General features: G+C 55.4%; 1 protein-coding gene across 2 annotated transcripts; it reads left to right on the top strand.

Annotated features, from left to right (window-relative positions):
• The first annotated feature begins 1,471 nt into the window (after positions 1–1,471).
• On the top strand, positions 1,472–21,087 carry ZZZ3 (zinc finger ZZ-type containing 3). Of its 2 annotated transcripts, none has more exons than XM_078865286.1 (11): positions 1,472–1,620; positions 3,624–5,131; positions 5,549–5,687; positions 6,229–6,379; positions 7,441–7,811; positions 8,353–8,454; positions 10,021–10,116; positions 11,219–11,398; positions 11,521–11,655; positions 17,202–17,302; positions 17,386–21,087. In XM_078865286.1, the coding sequence occupies exons 2-11, from the start codon at positions 3,681–3,683 to the stop codon at positions 17,531–17,533; spliced, it is 2,874 nt and encodes a 957-aa protein (XP_078721412.1). In that variant the 5' UTR covers positions 1,472–1,620; positions 3,624–3,680; the 3' UTR covers positions 17,534–21,087. The 2 variants fall into 2 exon arrangements, with proteins under 2 accessions (XP_078721412.1, XP_078721411.1); XM_078865285.1 differs by having other exon boundaries at positions 11,216–11,398.
• The last annotated feature ends 393 nt before the right edge of the window (positions 21,088–21,480 follow it).

The raw sequence follows: 21,480 nt of genomic DNA, 5'->3' as shown, positions 1-21,480 counted from the left end.
CAGTGAAACTAAAAATGTTGAAGACTTCCCAAAAAACACTAAGATTGAGGTTGAAAATGTTGTTCCAAACAAAAGATTGACGTTTTGTTCCCAACGTGTGTTTTTAATTTTTTTAAACATTTATGAGCAATCATTTGTTCTCCAGAAAATTAAAATATTGGAGAGATTCAAACGAGCGACCGAGAAGTTCCAAACGGGTGTGAAATTTTGTTTATAAAAAAGCAAAGAGTTTAAAAAAAAATTGTTCCTCTAAAATAAAAGCAATATGTGTTCCCAAAAGTCAGACATTGGTTCCCAACAAAGCAAAATGTTGAGATTTGAAACGAATATTGAGATGTCTTGTTCAATATTGACCTTTGTCTACAACAAAACCAAGCAAAATAGTGAAGAATTTCCAAGTTAGAGATTTGCATTTTGTTTCCAACCAAGGATTGAAATTAACACAAACTCAAATGTATTTTCAATAAAACAGCAAAATATCCGCAAAAACGGATTCATTTTTAATTTTCCCTTAGACTAATATAGATCCCAGGCAAGCAAAGTTTCTCAAAAATCTCAAATGTATTCCCTCTAAAAAGACTTACATTTTCCAGCAAAACTAAATATTCTAGTTTCTAAAAAGGGACCATTCCCAAACAAAAGTCTGACGCTTGTTCTCAACAAAAGTGATATTTCCCCAACAACAACGTTTAAAGAGTTTTCCCTAAACAAAAAAATCTACTTTAAAGTTGTCAATATTCCGTTTTTTATGATTAAATGAGTTTACACCCACTGCCACGAAAACAAACCGACCGTGTACCCCCCCCCCCAACACACAAACATTTATAATTCGTCCCCTCACAAATCGATTGGCACATTCATTATTTCACTTTTGTTTTAATTCATTTACCCTCGCAACGTGCGCGCGACCAACAAGAGGCACCGTGGCAGTGGGACACTTCCCACTGCCACGGTGCCCCCCCCCGCTCTGACCCCCCCTCCCGCTCTGCCCCCCCCCCGCTCCCTGCCCCCCCCCGCTCCCTGCCCCCCCCCGCTCCCTGCCCCCCCACTCTGCCCCCCCCGCTCCCTGCCCCCCCGCTCCCTGCCCCCCGCCCGCCCGCTCTGCCCGCCCCCCCGCTCTGACCCCCCCCCCGCTCCCTGCCTGCCCGCTCTGCCCCCCCCCGCCCGCTCTGCCCCCCCCCGCCCGCTCTGCCCCCCCCCGCCCGCTCTGCCCCCCCCCGCTCCCTGCCTGCCCGCTCTGCCCCCCCCCCCCGCCCGCTCTGCCCCCCCCCCCCCGCCCGCTCTGCCCCCCCCCCCGCCCGCCCTGCCCCCCCCCGCCCGCCCTGCCCCCCCCCCCCCGCCCGCCCGCTCTGCCCCCCCCCCCGCTCTGCCCCCCCCCCCCCGCTCTGCCCCCCCCCCCGCTCTGCCCCCCCCCCCGCTCTGCCCCCCCCCCCCCGCTCTGCCCTACCTCCCCCCCCCGGCCGCCATACGCGGCGCGGTGCATGCTGGGAGGCGGCGCGGCCTGTGCCACTATGGCTTTTGTTCCCGCGTCTCCGCGCTGAGCTGCCCGCTCGCAGCAGCAGCAGCCAAAGCCTCCTCCTCCTCGTCGCCGCTGCTCGCTGTCGTTCTCGGCCGTCTTGGGTGAGGTGGCCCGCGCGTCGTAGGGGCCAGAAGCGGGACGACGACGAGGAGGAGGAGGGAGGGAGGCGGCCGACGCGGCCACCTCGAGGGTTTGGGGAAGGGGGCTGCGGAGGGCGGGGAGGTGGTGCGGCCTAGCCTAGCCCCGGGGATCGGGGCGAGACCACGGGCTCGGCTAGAAGCGCGGCGGGGATGGGGCGCGCGGAGGGCGGCAGGGTGGGGGCGGTCGAGGTGGGGGGGGGGCAGTTGTGGTGTGTGCGTGGTGTCAGGGCTGTGCATGGAAAGGGTGCGAGTGAGCAGAGTAAAGGTGCATATTGCGAGGCGTGTGGAGTGCGGTGTGTGCGAGGTTTGGGTGGAGAAGTGGGCACGGTGTTGGGGTGTGCAGAGTGGGGGGTGTGGGGGGGGGGCGCGTGGTCCACGTGAGCGGTGTTTTGGTGGTGTGAGCCGAGAGGTGTGGATGGTGTTGTGCGTGTGGACTTGGTTGGTGTTCGTGGAGCGCGTGGTTGAAGGGGAGGAGGAGGAGGGTGTGGCATGAATCTGTTGTGTGTTTTGTGCTTAAGCGTGCGTGCACGTGTGGGTGGACGCGTGGGGCCCATGCGCATGCAACTGTCTGTGTGTGTGTGGTGCCAAACGCCTCCAGAAGAGCCTCACTGAATCTCGAGGCTCCTGTCAGGAGGATACTGGTACTCTGGGATGTTTGGCCAATTCCATCAATGATTGTTTAGCTTCATGTGGGAAGAAACTGGAGAACCCAGAAAGAACTCGCCACGTATGCATACGAGGGGGTAACACTCAAAGCTCAGCACAGATAGATCTCATAATCCACTGCGACAGCGATATGTTCTGACCACTTAATAGTTCAATCGTGTGACACCTGGTACTGTAGACTCAGCAATCAATCTCCCATCCAAGTACTAACCTGGGTAAGACATTAGCTTCATTACTCTTACAAGACCCGGTGCATTCAGGGTGATTTGGTGGTGAGTGTCGGCAGTGGAAGGTTGTCAGTGGATAGTATAGTACTACATGTGTCAAATTGAATTATGTGTCCTACTAAATGTAAACATGTGTTCTGCCACGCTGCTGCTATTTTTACAAGTACAACTTGTAAAAGTCACTTTTTCAACTTGTAAAAGTGACGTGTCATTTTTTTCAGCGTAACTAACACCCCAGAGTCATGATGAAATTCTGTTTTGGCATTAGCATCTGTGCTGGTAATGGCATACAATCAAACATTTGTATTAAACCGTTTAGGAAGTAAGTAGTGTATGAACAGGACAATTGTTAAAATAAAATCATTTGGCACCATTTTAACTTTTTATTGTCCTGAGGAAACTGATGATTGAGTGAGTACAGGTTAATAATGTTCGACTGTGTTTTTCATGGAAAGAATAATGTTAGTTGCGGGTAATTTCGGCATCGTTTTGATACATTAGTACAGCATTGCTCACAACGGCCAAGGTGTCCTTTCGACAATTTATGAGCCCAATCAGCATTTTCGAGCTGGCTTCTTAAACTAGCGACATCTGGGCCAAATGTGACTTGTGGAAGGCTCTTGGAATATCCTGCCAGGCTTTGGATTGCTTGGAGATATAGCTCACAAGAAGAGATACAAATTGGTGAGATGACAGATTAACAAGATATAGAGGCAGGAGAGAGCTGTAGACAAGAGATAAAGATTATGGAGATGAACAAGAGGTTTACAAGAGTTAGAGGTGAGAGACCTGGGGTGGTGTTCACCTTTCGTTTGGCTTATGAAGAGCAACTATTGGAAGTCAGTTGTAAATTATTTACATTCGTTTGCTTTGTGTAAGAGTTGGTGAATAACCTGGAGTGGTCAAATGTGCAGACGTTACAATGTCACAATACCGCGCGATGCCATAACATAAGATGGCGCGCAAGCACATGCCGATTAAATCATGTCGGCCTCCGGATAAACTCTAGCTAAAGAACCCTGTTGTTGATGTCTGTTCTTTACAACCCTGATGTCGTCCCGGACCCTGCAGGTTCAACATCTGTGTGAGCGGCGCGGACTGCAGCATGCTGACGGCGCTGGGCGGGAGATGGCCGCTCCAAGACCACAGCGCCTGACGCGCTCCACCGCCAGCGGCGGCGGCGCCAACGGCCTCGACGACAATTTCTGCGGCCGCAGCCTCCGCAACCGCACCGTCAGCTTCCCTCCCCCGGTCCCACCGGTGCCCCCCTCGGTGCCCACGCCGCCCGTACCGGTCTTCGCGCCGCCGGCCCCCGCGCCGCCTCCCCCCGGCGAGGACGAGGCCTCTCAGGCGTCCAGGACGACGCAGGCCGCCGCGGCGGGGCCGCCGGCGCCGGCGCCACCGCCAACGCGGTGCAAGCCCGAGTCTGGGGTGGCGCCAGCGGCCACGGGGCCCGGACCGGCAGCCGGAGCCGGAGGCGGAGCGGCCGGGGGGCGCGACGGCTCGTGCTGGACCCCCGGGACGCGCAAGCGCACGCCTTCCTCCAAGGACACGGAACTGTCGCCCTCCTCGGCTGCCGTGGTGGCGGTGGCGGCGGCGGCGGCCGTGCCTCCGCCGGTGCCCAAGCGAGCCAAGCGCTGCTCTCGTTCGGAGACCATTGAGCCGACGAGTGGGGACAGGAAGAAGGAGGCGCTGCCGATTACCCCCGGTGTGTGCAGCGGCGGAAAAAACGCTGGAACAACTGAGAATTCCATACAGGATTGCGCCAATGATGATGATGATGACGACGAAGGCAGTGGTGGTGGTAACAAATGCGAGGCACAGGACAATCTGCTGGTCCGCTTGGACAACGGTGGCCTGGACGCTGTGGAAAAGGCCAGCGCCACCCCCATTGCCAGCGCCGACAACGCGGAGACCACAAACGGATGCGATAGCGACGCGCGGGGCGCGGTCTTGGTGACGGGCGAGCTGGTGTCCGAGTTGAGCGAGCTCGCGAACGGAGGAGCCAGCATTTGCGTCGAGCCCACACCACACCTCGCGCCCCCCTGTGCCGCGTCACCACCGGTGGGGCTGTGCGTGGAGGAGGCTCGCACAGCTGGTACGAGTGCCACGACGGCGCACCAGCCCCACGGTGTGAAAGCACCAGCCCCGGACCATGTGGGCGCGGTCACGGAGGGATGCCCAAGCTCTCCTGACCGACAACAGCAGCAGCAGTGTAAAGCACCTGGAGTCACCGTGGTTGCATCTCCCACTACCACCGCCGCCCCACCGGTAGCTCCCAAAACGCCGCTGAGGACTTCGCCGCGAAAGGGCAAAGGTCGGCACGCGGGCCAGGCGGCTGCGGCGGCAGACAGTGTGTCCGGAGCATCGCCCGGCCCTACCGAGATGCCGCAGAAGGCGGAGGCGGTGAGCGAGGCTACTTGTGCGATGGTGGCGCAAGCAGAGGCCTGCGAGAAAGCGAGCAAAGTGCAGCCGGCGCCGGAGGTAGAGGAACCGGAGGAGGAGCAGGAGGAAGAAGAGGAGGATCCAGATGTGTATTACTTCGAGTCGGATCACGTGGCCTTAAAACACAACAAGGAGTGAGTTTGCTGGGTCACGATTGGGTGGGTTGCTCGCAGAGATTAATGTTTGTCGTGAAATATTTTTTATTTCATATTTTGATAGAAGTTATATAGCGCTTGCGCTTTCTGCATCATACGTTGAGTTTCAGACGTTTCCATTGGAAGCAGTGCAATGCTCCAACATCCACGAGAAAATTGGTAAACTGTCTAGTGACATGATCTCTCTCTCGCGACGATTCAAGGTTCGTTCGGCGAGCTTCCGCTTTATGGCGTTGGTACGGCGTTGCCGGTGTCAACACAAGTGCTGCAGTTGTCATTGTATAACAGTCGCACGAACGCCCGTGTCAACTTCCGTTTGTTTACTCTGGTGCATGTGGCGCGCGCTGCACTAATCATCCCCGTTAACGACCCCGTGCCATGTCTCGTCCCGGGCAGCTACCAGCGGCTGCTGCAAACCATCGTGGTGCTGGAGGCCCAGCGAGCGCAGGCCATCCGCGACGTGGACAGCATGACAGCACAGCAGCGTGCCGCGCTAGCTGACCCCATCACCTTCGTGCAGCAGATACAGAACAAGGTGCGCGGGCGACGACGGAAATCTTTTGCCTGCGTTCGTCGCTGAGCTCATTAGCACGGCTTGTAATGATTGAAAAACTCGGGTTGCCGACCCCGAGGGAGTAATTTCAGCCAAGTTTCTGCGGCTCTCCACATCCAGTATCCCCCTCAATATGGCCGTGGCTAATCACATTGCACGTCCCAGAGTTTAGCGACCTGGAATCTACTTGATGACATTACTAGCTCCTGGGACTGTGAGTCTGCAATGAAAGTTTCTCGCCTGGCGCATGTGCTGCTGTAGGTGCATCACAGCTGTTGTTGTCGCCACGCGCATCCAGGAACATTTTTGGTTGCCAACCCGGTCACTCGTAGGGCCATACCTCTGCCGTCAAAGTGCACATAGCCTGGCAAAAGTGTTGCCGTTGTCTTTGTAATTGTTACGCGTTCCCCACATGTGCATCCAAGCGGATGGGTGTGCGGACCACTCGGAGGGCAAATGCATCCGTTATAAAGAAAGCGCACCTAGCCTGGCACTAGCAACTGTAATTGTTGTGCGTTCCCAGGAACCTCTGGGCTTGCCAACACCGCAGAGGGTGGTGCAGCTGCCTCCGCTGGCGTGGGACCATTACACGTCGGGGGTCGCCGCCTTCCCCATGGAGGAGGCCTCCGGCAAGAGGCACTGCACACGCAGACTCAAGCTCAGCTTCGACAAAGGTGGGGCCTGGTACACCATTGACCCTAGAGCCACTGGCCCAAACATGGCTTTCCGGTGCCACACCAGGGTGGAAAATGCTAACAATGATTTTCTTGATGACTTTTAATCCGAAGTTACAAATATGTGCAATAGCAAGGTGAGGGGGGGGGTAGCTTTTTAAATGTGTATGTTGAATATCTTTTGCACCGTATGTAGTCAACTGTGCGAATCAAAGCAATACGTTGTTCAGTGAGGCGACCCGATTCATGTTTGATTATCAATTTTTGGAAAAACTGACTGTGATATGAAACATCTACAGAATAAAAATATCCAGTGTATATAATACATACTATGTATGATAAGATTCATGCTAAGGCACATACCCTCTAAAAACAGCAAAATTAATAATACAATAACGGTGATAAATGGCTGTGCCTTTTTGGCAAAGGAGATAACATGACACTATGACGCGTGACGTCACCTTGTTGTCCGGCATGAAGCGTCACGTTATTATCGCTAAACATTTCCCAGGACAAGTAATCTTCTGTTATTTTCATACAGCATCGTCGTTTATGCAGATTGCATCTCAAGACGCTGTAGAATTTGTAACGGGCACAGATTTCGCAAGGGGGTGCGGAAATCCGCAGACGGGCGCTTGGGAAGACGGCCAGAACCGGGGGGCAAACGCAGGTTTGAAAGCGAGATAGAATCCATGCGTGAGCGTGAGTCTTCTTCCTTGTTTGTTTTGCCCATGTATCAGTGTGCATGTGTGCGCAGGCAGTGGGGAGCGGTTAGCACGCTGCGCTACAAACCCTGCGACCCGAGTTCGATTTCCGCTCATGGCTAATAACTGTGACTAATGTATGAACTGGTCCTGGGCCTCCACTAGGTCGACTCAGCCTTAAATGAGTACCTGGTGCAATGTGTAAACATCGCCACTTGGGAGACGAAGGTGGCCGGGCATGGTGCTGGCAGCCCACCCCCTCGTGTGCCTCGATCGCCTTCATAGGTGCTCGCTCACAGCACTTGCCCCAACAGTCTATTAAGGCTATACGGGGGATCTTGGTCTTTGTGTGCGCAGGCTACCCAATACGTCCGGCAAGTCCTCTCGACGTGTCCAAACGGAAAGCGTCCATCGAGGGCCCACGGGAGGCCGAGGGCGAGTCCCAGGGCGTACCGAAGTTGTTCCCGCCCCTCACCGAGGCCGCCAGCTCCTCGGCCGCTCTTCCCCCTAACAGCAACAACAACGGCGGCGGCAGCAGCGGCAGCAACAACGTCAACAACATTTGCAGCAACAACAGCAACAGTGGTAGCAACAGTGGCAGCGAGTGCAGTCTGGGGGGTGACGGGCTGACGCCGGGGTCATCGCACATGGGGCTCGTGGTACGGGGACGTCTGTGCGAGGGCCAAAAGCCTGAGACGTTCAACCAGCTGTGGACAGTGGAGGAGCAGGTACGCCAGCCGCCAGCATATGTCTCACCTGCTGTGTCACACCTGCTGTCTCCGTCTGACCCACCAGCCTCCTGTCTCGCCTGCTGTCTCATCGTTGCACCCATCAACCAGCTCCCTTATCCAACAGCATAGGCTCTTACTTGCTAGACTGATCCTCCAGTCTTGCTGTCTGACCTCCCACCTCTTAACCTGATTCATCATCTCCCACCTTGATCCCCCATTCCCAATATGAGCTCCTGTTTCCTAATCTGACCCTCCGTCTTCCACCTTGTTCCCCTCTCTAACAGCCTCATCTCCCACCTCCCAGCCTGATCCCCCATCTCCCAGCATTGTTTTTTTCCGTCTCCCACCCTCTAGTACCTCCCAATATACTCATCCCACCCACCAGTACACTCCTTCAGCCACAAAGTGCCAGCTGTATTCTTGCTGCCTCGGCAGTAATTGGGGAGTGGAGCACAGGGCGTGCGGGAGAGAGAGAGAGCTTGCATTGTTTCCCTGGCGATGGTAACCGTGGCGATGGTGACCATGGCGACCGTTGCAGAAGCGGCTCGAGGAGCTGCTGGTGCAGCACCCGCCCGAGGAAGTGGAGGCTCGGCGCTGGCAGAAGATCGCCACCGCCCTTGGCAACCGCACACCCAAGCAGGTGTGTGTGTGTACAGAAGCACGCATGTGTATGTACCCACGCACGTGCATGTACGCAGACAAATACAAATGTCCCCTGCGTAGCCTTTAATACACTGTTGGGACAAGGGCTGCTAGCGAGCATCTGTGAAGGCCTGAAAGACACGTGAGGGCGTGATGTGGCTTTCAGTCACCACCCCCTGGCCACCTTTGTCTTCCCAGGGCTGATTATTGTTCGTTATATTTGGGGAAGCCTAGGACTGGTGCGAGTTTAGATATCACTCTCCATTGATGCCGCGAAATTGAATTGGGGTCGCTGGGTTCGTGATGCGGTGCGCCAACCACCTCGTAGGTGTGAGCCGATGCTGTGCAGCTATAGCGATTGGGTTAATGTGTACACGTACAGCCCTTGTGTTGATCCACCGCTGGATGAGGGCATGCCGACACCATGTGACTCGCAAGGCTATTTGACCATACCTCACCACGCTGTTCGTTGGGGATAGATAAAGGCGGGGAGCAAAGGTGTGGAAGCATCGTATATATTATGTATGTATGTGTACCGTTACACGTGATGCATGTGAATGTAAATGTTCTATTCGAGGTTAACATGATTACAAAACAGAGCACACACGCATTTAATAAACATGAATTGGACCAGGAGTCTGCATTGATTTTTAATGGGTTCTGCATATGCCTGCACAGCGGGTTGTTATGATGACACAAGGAAGCCAATTTCCACTCCACGTCTTACCTCGCCGCCCTGTGCCTGCAGTCGCATTACCATAGCATTCCATTTATATCTACAGAGACGAAGATCCCCCATATAGCCTTTAACAGGCTGCCAGGGCAAGTGCTATTAGTAAGCACCTCTTAAGGCCGGCACGGCACACGAAGGGGGTTAAGTGGCCAACACCACGCCCAGCTGCCTTTGTCTCCCCAGTGCTGAAGTTTTTCACACCGCACCAGGTACTCATTTAAGGCTGAGTCGACCTAGGGGAAGGCCTAGGCTCGGTTCAGATATTCGTCACTGGTGTTGGCCGTGAGTGGGAGTCTGAGTGGGAGTCTAACTCGGGTCACCATGTTTGTCGCACAGTGCGCTAACCACTGTGCCACCACTGCTGCTGGGGGAGGAGTGTCACAGCGGTTTGTGTATTGCCCTCTTACCCTGGCAACCTGAGTTTGATTCCAAGCCAAGGCTAACATTGGCAGCGAGCGAATGACATCTGAACCGGTCTTGGCAGAGTAACCCCCTCCACCCCTTCACCATCCCTCACTGACCAGCATGGTAAAGTATGGTTAAAAAATAGCATCACTGACACGGCCTCCACTGCCAGCAGTGGGATTAACAAGGGGCTGTGAATTATTATTGTAAGCAGTCGTACAAAATAATGATAGCCCAATGCAGGACCCCTCTGAACAAGAAATTGAGACTCCTCTGTGAGGCTTGTATAAATTAATATATTACATTCCTACGGTCGCTATGGTTGTAAAGAGAGAGGGAGAGAAAGTGGAGAATACGGTGAGAGATTCGTCGCGCGTCCGTGTCGATGACTGCGGCTGCGCTGGGGATTCTGTGTGCTTCCCGCAGGTGGCCAGCAGAGTGCAGAAGTACTTTATCAAGCTGGCTAAGGCCGGCCTGCCCGTGCCCGGGCGCACTCCCAACCTCTTCATGTACACCAAGAAGGTGCGCTCGCAAACCGCGGCCCAGCCCCTGCCTGCTGCCGCTGCTTCCCCCACCCTGCGCCTTGCACCACTCACTCAGCCGCACAACTCGGCTGCACCACTCGGCTGCACAATTAGCTGCAATGCTCAGTTGGAACACTCACCTGCAACACTCGGCTACACACTCACTTGCACCATTCAGCTACAACATTCACCTGCACCGCTCAGCTGCACCGCTCATTTGCAGCACTCAGCTGCAACACTCGCCTGCAACACTCAGCTGCAACGAGGTTGCTGGGTCGCTAAGAGGTCAGAGCACCGAGTCGGCATTGTTGAGATCCTGGGTTTGAGCTGCCTGTGATTAAACCGGGTTCTCAAGGGTGGCGAGATACTGGTGTCAACCTGGTCACCAATGACCGCACAAAAACCATGATTACATGTGTTCCTGCACTCGTGTACACCATCATCAGCATTGTTAAATCCAATGCTGAATGAAGGCATACCCACGTTGTGTCGGTCATGGGCGTTGTTTGCCCATATTTCACTACACTGGCCAATGCGGGTTGACTAAGGGAGTTGGCCCAGCACCGGTTCAGATATCGCTCGCCACCGAAATTAGCTGTGGCCAGGAATCGAGCATTGGTTGTCGAGTTCATAGCGTGTCGTGCACTGATGACACGACGGCGATGGCGCAGTCGCGGCCAAATTGGGGAAAGCCACAAAACTATTTCCAAAAAGACCCACTGTGCCCCGTTAAGCCTGTGCTGTGCTGCGTTCCCGTGAGCTGGAGTCACCGCAGTTGCGTCTGTGAGCATCAGTCAGCCGAGTACGTTAACTCGCAGCACCTGAGGCTGTCCTCTGATCTCCTGCCAATCATCCTGATCTGTTAACGCACAACGCCAAGGGCCGTCTCGCTCCGTCTGCCAATTACTCTGTCCATTATTTAGGCAGGTAGTGATTCGTTGATTCATTGCTCACAATCACGGTCCTTATTGCCATCAGTAATGGCCTATCCACTGCTGGATGAAATAAAAAACGGATAATGCAAGACCCGTGTAACGTTGGGTTTAAACGCACGTTTATTTAACAGTCGTCGTTTACTTGGCAACGTGATTGTGCAGCAGCAGGGCCTCAGCCGCCGCCACCACCCGCTCAACCGCCACCTCCTCAGGCCGTCGACATTCATGAGCTCCCACCACCCGCCCGTCTACATGGAGGAGGAGGAGGACGAGGAGGGTGACGAGGGCTGCATGCACGGCCTCGTGGGAGGCCGCATGGGGGCGGCCGTGGACGACGACTCGTCGGTGAGGCAGCGGCAGAGCCGCAACCCCTGCCACGTTCACCAAAGTCTCCGGAGCGGAAGACGCCCCCGCCGGAAAGTAAGAGCCGGGCGCCCGTAACTCTGCTGTGTGTGCTGCGCCGTCAGGACGAGGAGGGAATCCCGCCGGTGCTCAGGCTCACGCCCGAGTACCAGGAGCTGGTGCAGCTGAAGCGCCTGCGCAGGCAGAGGCTGGAGGCGATGCAAGCGCAGAGCGCGTACGTGCAGCACCACGGATACAAGGTAACTCGCACGCAAACAGACGCATGTGAACACGGACACACGCGCATCTTGACGCACACGTGCAACGACAACAACAACAGTCGGACTTGGCCACTAAGTGACGGCGACGTCACCAGGCGCTTGTGCCAGGCTAGGTGCACTTTGAGTCACGAGAAGTGTGGAAGTCTCGCGCTGCTGCCAGGAGGAGGACCCCAGGTGTTGTGGGATGACTGGCCGAGATAACTGGCAGACGCACCACTTGTGCTCCCCACTGCGCCAACATTCACTAACACAGCGTCACAAGCACTCTGCTAGACGTGTTTTTCACAGTTGCGGGAGTGCGGTTGGGGAGGGTGGGATTATCGGGCGTCAGCGAAGGGTGCGGATTGCTCCGCGCTGGAGGCCTGCTGTTCCGTCTCCCGTTCCCCAGTTACGGCTGAGGTGTTGCGCGGGCGTGATCGGGGGCACTTACCACCTGCCCCCCGTACATCTTTGTCGTAAATACCCAGGCGCACGCACGCACGCACACACATACGCGCGCGGGCACGAGAGAGACAGAGACGGAGGTTGAGTTTTTACTTTACTCGCCGTCAGCCGCACGCCCATCCGGGTGAGGTGGCCCCAGCCGCCGGTCAATCTCTCAGTCAAACGGCCGCCTCCCAGGGGGCCTGCTGACATTTACACGCTGCACGTCATCATGGCAGCAGCAGTCATGGTGGTGGTGGTGGTGGTAAGAAGGAGAAGTACCGTATTCTCCTGTTTTCTAAAGCAAACGGTGGGGGGGAGGGTGTCTCTTAGATAGATCTATATACGTGGCCTTTTTATGTGACGAGAATTTGAATAACTGTATTGATTTCCAGTACAGTCAACAACTTTATTTTAAATGAGTCCACCGTCGCCTGGTCAAACAGGCGGAAGACATGGACTGATTCAGATATCGCTCACCACTGATGGTAACCACGGCCGGGAATCGAACTCGGTTTTGCCCAGTTCGCAGAGCACGCCAAGGTCATGCAGGACGACCCCCGGAGGAGATGGAGCGGTGGGACCAGCTCGAGCGTAGGAGCGGGATGAATTGTGTCGTCCTTCATCCAGCAGTGGATTGACCATGGCTGACGACGATGTTGGCTGTTAGCAAGGCAGTGTGTGCTGTGCTGTGGCAGCCACTCGCAGAAGCTTGTGGGGTGCAGATAAAACCATTGCTGGCGCTCCCGGCAGCATGCCGGTGAGGAGAGGGTGACTCGGGTCGCGTGTGCCCTCGGGCACCGATCGTCTGTTCCTGAATAATGAGACCAGGGGAGGAGAGGAGGGGGCAAGGAGGGGAGATGAGAACTGGGGAGGAGGAGGAGGATGAGGTGGTGGAGAATGAATAGCTGGGGGAGGAGGGGACAGAGCCCTGGAGTGGTGGGGGAGTGGTTGGCGCGCTAATGGCTTGTCCGTCTGCAGGCATTTCTGTGTCCCCCGCCATGCCGAGTGCGTACTCTCCATTGATCCCTCGTCGTCGTGCCTTTTTTCACCCTTTATTCTCACAGCGCACACACACATACACACACACAACAAATGGGTGAAACCTCCCGGCTAATGGATCTTGCGGAATAGGACCCACATTTAATTTGTTCAAGTGCGTAACAAAGTGTGCCCCTCGTAAGCGGCTCATGGGAAATAATTGCGTCGCCTGCCAAACCCATCCCGGTCGCCGCTTCACCCCCGCCTCTCCCCTCGTTTCATTCTCTCTCCTCTTCATTCTCTTCGCGTCTGGTCCTCGGCCTGTTTATCCATCTCTGATCTTCCTCTCTCTCTCGCTCGCTCTCTCCTCCCGTTGTTTCCGATTCACGAGTGGTGCCGCATCGTTAAACGCGGCTGGAATTGAGAGGCGTGCGACTTGTCGAGTCTCGCCGACGTCTCCTCCCGCTGCCGGAGGAGTTGTCGCCGTGGAGTGGATCTCCCGTGTGCTTTTTGGGCTAAACTGATTATTTAGAGACGCTGCTGCTGCTACTGCGATGGCACGCTCGTCTTTAAAAACAGTCTGGCCTTTAAAAAAATGTTCAACGGACAACATTTCGGTCAATGGCCCTTCTTCACAGAGGAGGTAGAGTTGACTTTTGACGATGTGCGCTTTCTTGGCAGAGGCCACGGTGTTATTGACGAATGTGTTATTGGGTTGTGCGTCACGCGCTAAGACCCGGAGCCCCTGCGAGCGGTCGCTCACGCCGCTGCCGATGGAAGGGCCTCCACTCGGGGGAGCGCGAGAGGGCCCCTCGAGAGGGGGGGGGGGGTTGGTTCGCTCCTCTTCTTGGAAGAGGTGGGGAGTACCCAGACTTGACCCTACCACACGTCACCTGTCGATCAAGTGGCTGCGGTGGAACCCGCTTATACTGCGGGGTGGACAGGGGCGGGGTGGACAGGGGCGGGGTGGACAGGGGCGGGGTGGGGTGGTGGCGAGGGGGCGGATTGAATGAATTTTCACCGTTGTTTTAGCTGCTGCGCCGGGAGATCACCTTCATGTTAGCTGGAACACTCCGTCCAGTGAACTCTTGAATCGAACAACACCGTCTGGTTTGCGGGAGGGACTAACAATCTCACTCCTCAATAACTACCACCTACTCTGTCTCTGTGATAGAAAAGGTTAATTATTCAGGCTTAATTTCAGCCGGAGCTGTCGGGGACTGAGTTCCGGAAAACATTTACCTACTCCCCACTCTCAGGGAGGTTGGAGGTTGTGGCGATTTAGTGGGGGTGGGGGCCGGTGAATATTCCCTAAGCAATTAAGCGCCGTTTTTGACGATGGTGATGACGAAGATGGCGATGAATAATTTAGAATACAAATCGGCTTGCGAGGGTCGCCGCGTGCGACGCAATGCGCAGCGCGTGGCGCGAGCCGAGCGTGGTGCGATTGATCTCCGAGGGACTGCCGGCACCCCTCCCGCAGGGCCGAGCGGGCTGCGGCACGAGCCGAGCGTGTGGGAGGAGGATTTGTGCCCTTGGCCACCGCCGCTAATCCCCCCCTCGCTCCCGCCCCCCGCGCACACCCACGTGTGGAGCCGCCTTACCACCGAGGCACCCACGGTAGACAAAGACAGATCCGCCGTGTCGCCGTTAAAAGACTGCCAGGGCAAGTGCCGTTAGCGAGCACCTTATAAAGTCGGCACGGCGCATGAAGGGGGGTGGGGGGGTGGCCAGGACCACGCCCGGCCGCCTTTGTCTCCCGAGTAGTGATGTTTGCACATAGCCCCAGGAAGTTACTTTAGGCTGAGTCGACCTAGGGGAGGCCCAGGATCGATTCAGATAATCGTCACTGATGTTGGTCCTGAGTTCATAACGCAGTGCGCTAACCACTTCACTCACACGGACACACATAGAAACGGGGAAACGGACACATAGACACACACATGATCACACACATGGGACACGTACACACATGCACAAGCATACACCCAAATACATATGTACACCCAGATACACATGGACACCCAGATACAAAGACAAAGATCCCCCGTATCGCCTGAACAGGCTGTTGGGGCGACTGCCGTTCGCGAGCACCTATGAAGTTCGGCACGGCACACGAGGGGGTGGGTGGCCAACACCACGCCCAGCCGCCTTTGTCTCCCTAGTGGCGATGTTTACACACCGCACCAGGTACTAATTTGAGGCTGAGTAGACCTAGAGGAGGCCCAGGATCTGCTCAGATAGCTGGTGTTGGCCGTGAGCGGGAATTGAACTCGGGTCGCCAGGTTCGTAATGCAGCGCGCTAACCCCTACACTACCGCTTTCCTACCCACATACACACACACACGAACACCTCCGAATTAGAATTCCGTGTCTGAGCGAGACTTGTTCAGCTGCAGCTGACCGGGGTCAATCTCTGCGTGGAACGCTCCATGCTGGATTCAACGTGAGTCATCACTCATCGTAGCAACGGAAATGATTTTTCGCCACCGCTGCTACCGGCCGTCACGTACATCTCTTTCCTGTTATCCTGGTTAACTCGTTTACGGTTGAATATCACGAGACGGGTTGAGCTGTGTTTTTGATTTCCAGCAATAAGTCCAACGACCTGTAAGATAATTTATTCAATGCATGTAATCATAATTAATCACTATAATTGAGTACATTTGGTGTTGGCACTGTTGTTTGTATTGCACAAGGCGGTCACGATGGAAGGCGCTGCTGTGTTTAGTAGTTTTACAGTCGGGGGAGACGTCTCATCCCAATCGAGTAATTTGTGCAGCAATTTTTTTCAAATTTGGCAACTTTAGACTCTGGCATGCAATAGATTCCTCGTTTCAATCGACATCAGGGGGATCTGTAATGTCCACTGTGAAGCAGATGGCAAATAGCATTAGTTGAACATGTGTTTGCAAATATCATTGTACGGTTAACATACGCGCTGCACTATTAACTAGGACAGCCTGCCGGTTTAAAATCGCGAACTTCTGCAACAAGCGGCGAACACGCGAGTGCTGGGCCGCGTCGCTGCCCCCAACGCGTTCCGGGAAGCGAATCCAGGCTGCTACAGTGATAGGGGAGCGCCGAATCCTCACCACTATGCCGCTGTGGGGAGTCATTCAAAGAGAAAGAGCGACCCACGGAATCTCACGGCTCTTACCTTGTAGCTACATGCTCAGGCCATGTGGTTATATTTGAGGTTCAGTGGCCCTGGACGGAACAGTGGGTATGTCCGTGTGTGAGTGCGCGTTGTGTGTGTGTGTGGATGTGGGTGGTCCTGCACAGATGCCATATTTTCTGTCTGTCTGCTACAGCAGAGGTGTAGGGAATTCCAACAAGACCTACATCTCTGCTTTATTAACCTGGTCAAGGCCTATGATACCATCAGTAGGCCTGGGCTCTGGGTTGTCCTTTGTGCTTTCGGAGTCCCTGACCCTCTGCTCACGCTCATTAAGGACCTTCATGATGGTGAGCAGGCCCGTTTAAAACTACGTGGCCGGGAGTCAGAGCCATTCCCTGTACACCTTGGGGTGCGACAGGGATGTCCTCTGGCTCCAACATTATTTAACATCTATTTCGACCACGTAGCTCGTGAAGCCTTCAGTAGCTGTACCGGAGGAATTTCCATCTGGTACAGATACAATGGGAGGCTGATCGATGCCCGGGTGCGGTCAAGGGATGGCTCCCTATTGGTCAACCACGTTATGTATGCCAATGACCTGTAATTGCGGCTCACTCAGAGGAGGAGTTGGAGGCGAATGGCGAATTGTTGATGTATGGCACGAGGCGTGCTGGACAGAACCGGCCTCAACAGTCTCTGTAGGTTGTACACGGGAGCTTTGTCCAGCTTGGACATGTACTGCTGGTCATGTCAGTCTGTTAACCCATAACACCCTGGTCTGTTACATGTGCAGTGTGCGAGCTTTGCACACTGCACATGATAGCCTCAAAGTGCACTTAGCCTGGCACAAGAGCACTTAGCCGTAATGACATCACCACCACTTAATGGCGAATGGCAGCTGTTGTTGTTGTGTGCTAGTGTGTTGCCATACTGGATTTGACCCCTCAGCGGTATGTGTCTTTCTGTGTGTGCGCGTCCGTGTATTCGCGTGTGCGTGCAGTGCGACGCGTGCGGTGCGGAGCCGATCCAGGGCGTGCGGTGGCGCTGCAGCGAGTGCCCCGCCGATCGCACCATCGACTTCTGCGACTCCTGCGCCGACTGGTGAGTTCCCCGTTTGCTCGCTCGCTCGCTCACTCTTTCACTCGCCCGACGACCCCTCTGTAACGCGACGCGGTGTGTTGCAGCCTGTACGAGACGGACTCGCACAAGGCGGCGCACAGGCTGGAGCCCGTGTACCGCGCCGAGTGCGGCCTCCTGGACCGAGACTACTGCATGGCGGAGAGCGGCAGCTACAACTATTTGGACCCCAACTACTACCCGGCCAACAGGTGAAGGGGGGCGGCCACGCCCCTCCCAAGCCACCTCCCCCACAAACGCTGGAGGTCACCACCCCACGGCCCCCCCACCCCGCCCGACCTGCGGAGAGCGAGCCGCCGTGACCTGACCCGAACTCCGACCGGGACTTTAACTCCTCCCACCTCTGGCGTCAGCTGTTCCGCAACGCCTGCGCGGCCGTCGCCGCGGTCACGGTTGTTGCGGTCGCGGTGGCGGTTGTGGTTGGCGGTGGGTCGATGTTCTCGGCCAGCGTTGACCAGACTCTGGACGCCCATCTGGGACTCGCGCTCCGCGTGGTTTCGCCCGTTTCCAGCGACCGCGCAGCCGTCGCTCCGGTCGTGGCGGTGGCGGCCGCGCCGGACAGAAGTGGCCGTGGTTGAGGGACGCCGAGCACAAACCTCGGTGTTCACTCCAAAAGTGGCGAGCGGGCGGGCGGGCCGGCGTGGGCGTGTGGGCACTCGTGTGGGCGCATGGGCGAGTGTGTGGAGTTCGTTTTTTTCATGGGGACTCAAGTGTATGTGAGTGCGTGAGTGTGAATGGAGGGAAAATCTTTACGTGTGAACGTGTCTTTGGTGTGTTGTGGTGTGTGTATGTATATATTCAGTGTGTGTTACGGAGTGTATGTATGGGTGTGCGTTGTTGTTGTCTGTATGTGTGTGTACATAGCGTTTGAGTGGGGGTGTGTGTATTTGTGCGTGTGTACGAGTGATCGGTGTGCTGTACCGTGCGTGTGTATATAGCGTGTACGAGAGGGCTGTGTGAGTGGGCGCGCGTGTGTGTGTGTTTTGTTACTCTACTCCATGACCGAGAGGCTACTCGGAAGCCTTTGGCAGTAAACTTGTGTTCCGATTGTACCTTTTATACGACGCAGACATTCCTTTGCTGTGGGCTTTGTGTGTTCCTCTCCTCGGTCTCGCTGCCTCGACAGGCGATTTCACATTTCGTTTCGCGTCATTTCTGATCTCCTTCGCTCTCAGTGTTGTCAAACGAGGTGTTACGGCCGGTGATGACTACGACACTTCCCCCGTCCTCTCTCTCTTTCGCTTCATGCGCTCTCTTCGCTCATCCCACGCACTGCATTACTCCCCAATTACCCCTGTACGTTCGCTCCCCCCGCCCGCTCCCAAGCTCCCCCCCTCTCCTGCATCTGCCCAGCAGTGTTTTCGTATCGTCTGAAACATTTCACTCGCCGTCACGTTCGCAACTTGTGTACCCATTTTCCACCGGCGCGTCGGAGCCGAGCTAGCGCGGGGGACCCTTGCTTCACGGGGTGTTGACCGCTGGCTTCGTGCCGCGCTGAGCTGAGCCAGAACGCTGGCCTCGCAAGACATCCGAATGTGGCCAAGCAGGGCCAGCGGCAGGGGTGATGATGATGATGATGCGTCCGTTGTACGCGACATCGGTCAGTTCGATTTGAGCGTGGTGTCACCGTGCCGTCTAGACGAAATTGTAATCGTTTATCGGCACGTGACGTTCGCGGCACGGCTCGAAAAACAACCTGGCACCCTCCTGAGCCGCCCAGGACTGGCTCGGTACGGCCACGGCACGGCTCGGATGTGCGGTGGAAAAAAAGCGGTGTTATTACGGAGAAGGTAAAAATCTGTGGAAGGAACTGCTTCCTTCGGGTGACGCCTTCAGGCTCCGGTCAGAAGGAACGCGATGCACGACAGACGTGGTTAAATTACATTCCTCGGCCACTGTGCGCAACCCTCGGTATTGTCCAAAATCTACAAATAATCGAGGTTTCTTCAAGGAAGACTCGGCCCAAAACAGCTTTTGTAGACATTTGCCCTGTGTCCCGGGCTGACCGACACGAGTTCTAATGTTCACTCACGAGAACAACTTTAAATCGACTTTTAGGAGTGCCACCATAGTAGCATCCTATTGCCGCCACTGCTGTGATTCAGCCCTCTTGGGGACTACCGCTTTGTGGGCAAGCCGACGGTGTTTGTCCTGTGGATAGACTCGCCCCCACCATATGAACCTGGAATTTCCATTGCTCGCTTGGCTGCAAACAGGATACGAGTCCCATCTCAATGCTCATTTGAGCAGGAAATCACTGCGACGTTTCATTTGCCCGCAGTGAACTATTGTACTGAAACAGCGACGTCACTGGAAGCCCATCTAAAAGTCACTTTAAAGTTTCCTTCTCGCTAACGAACCCTCGGACTTGCGGCGGACATGCACGGGCACACGCCCGCGGCACGTGCCTGCACGCTAGCCACCGTGTTCGCTTTGGGCTGCGCCTCACGCTGACGATCCTTTCTCAGCAGCTGCCCCCTCGGTAGCCCGGGGCGCTTGCCCCAAAACACTTGGAAGGGGTTCGGCTGCCTTAGGAGCTTCAGCGCCGCCGAGTCGTGCGTCCCGCGTGGGTTCTCACCATCGCCACAACAACAGGCGGCTACTGCTGCTGTTGCCGCCAGTCTTCGGGTATTTTTATTAATAACCCGCGGTTGTGATCAGTCCAGACTCTGGGTTAATGAGTTTTGTCACGTGCGTATGTGTGCACGAAGTTCTTTGAAGGTGCCATTGCTTTGGTTTGTTTTTTTTGCCGGCCACACTTTGTGCAGTTGCGCACTGTTTATTTAAAACAAAGTATAAATTGAAATTAAAGTATATTGAAAAAAGTTAATATGAATAACATCTTAAGAGTTTGAAATTGTACATAGTACCTCTGTATGAAAACTGACCGTGTCCCTCCGCTTAGCGGAGTCTCTGTGAGTTTCCGGCGCACATCCCAGCCAGCCACCCCTCCCCCCCCCTTCCTAACCCAACCTAATAAAAAAAAAATTAAAACGTGTTTAAGAGGGAGAGCGAGCGGCGAGGAGCTCACGAGTCCATGGGTGGCTGCCCCGGTGCCACCCGGCACGCGATGGGCTGCCCGCCTTCGACGGTGGGCGGCGCTGCGGTGCCAAATACCGCCGCTCTGAAACATACCGTTACAGCCAATCGGGTGCCCCGATCCCTTTCTTCCCATATGGTTACCAGCTACGCCCATGAGCCTGCCCCATCAATGCTGCTACTGCTCTGCGTTGGGGTTCCTCGCGGCCGTGCCAGCCGCGTGGCTCCTCCCCCAGCGCGCGTTCGGGTTTTAGCGACGACACCCGACGTTTCGCCCCCGCGTGCCGGGGGAGCTTCTTCAGGCGGGCAAGCAGGCACGTGGGGCGAAACGTCTCACGTCGTGCCGAACAACGCGTGGTACGACCAGAAAACGCATTAGGACAGCCGCGCTATTCTCCGGGGCGACAATCATGGAGTCATTCCTACTGCGTTTTTTTCCTTCAAAGAAAAGAAAGACCATACTTCAGCCAATCGGCTTCTGCTAACACTAACTGTACTGGCCACCTTTGCCCAAATATAGTTATACCATGCCGCCCTCGTCACGCCCCCCTCGGCCACAGCGAGTTCCGATTGGCCGCGACTTTGTTTTTGAGAGGTGGCAGCGGCGTTTGTGACTGGCAGAGCTTCCTCTCGCGAGTTGCGTTCATTAATCGTAGCGACCATAGCGACGTTTGTACAGCACTAGACATGTTTATATTGTCACGTGTAAAATAAAAAAAATCTGAAATAAAGAAAACATTTCAGCGCCTGAGCGTTAAAGGAAACCTGCAACAGCGTAATGCGTGCGTGGTTTATGACTGAATCGTGAGAGCTCATTCAGGTCAAGGTGCAGCCCTGCAATTGCTGGTGACGGCCTCCATGGCCCTGGCACCAGCCATCCAAAAGGGTATTTTTGCCCACTTTGCCATGCTGGAAAGAAATTTGGAAGAGGTGGGAACCAGGGGATTGAATAGGAGACCTTCACGAGCCCACACTGGGACCAGGGGATTGAATGAGACCTTCACGAGACCACACTGGGACCAGGGGATTGAATAGGAGACCACCAGACCACACTGGGACCAGGGGATTGAATAGGAGACCTTCACCAGACCACATTGGGACCA

Source organism: Lampetra fluviatilis, chromosome 20, assembly GCF_964198595.1.
Source record: "Lampetra fluviatilis chromosome 20, kcLamFluv1.1, whole genome shotgun sequence".
NCBI lineage: Eukaryota > Metazoa > Chordata > Hyperoartia > Petromyzontiformes > Petromyzontidae > Lampetra > Lampetra fluviatilis.
The sequence above is the reverse complement of the archived record's forward strand: the minus strand, read 5'-3'. Positions and strand labels throughout refer to the sequence as shown.

What these genes read in the sequence shown, in the direction of transcription:
- ZZZ3 (XM_078865285.1), top strand. Translation starts at nt 3,681, where the DNA reads ATGGCCGCTCCAAGACCACAGCGCCTGACGCGCTCCACCGCCAGCGGC. An exon ending in TGCAGCAGATACAGAACAAG is followed by an intron (nt 5,688 to 6,228) that starts GTGCGCGGGCGA and finishes GTGCGTTCCCAG; the next exon opens with GAACCTCTGGGCTTGCCAAC. An exon ending in TGTGGACAGTGGAGGAGCAG is followed by an intron (nt 7,812 to 8,352) that starts GTACGCCAGCCG and finishes CGACCGTTGCAG; the next exon opens with AAGCGGCTCGAGGAGCTGCT.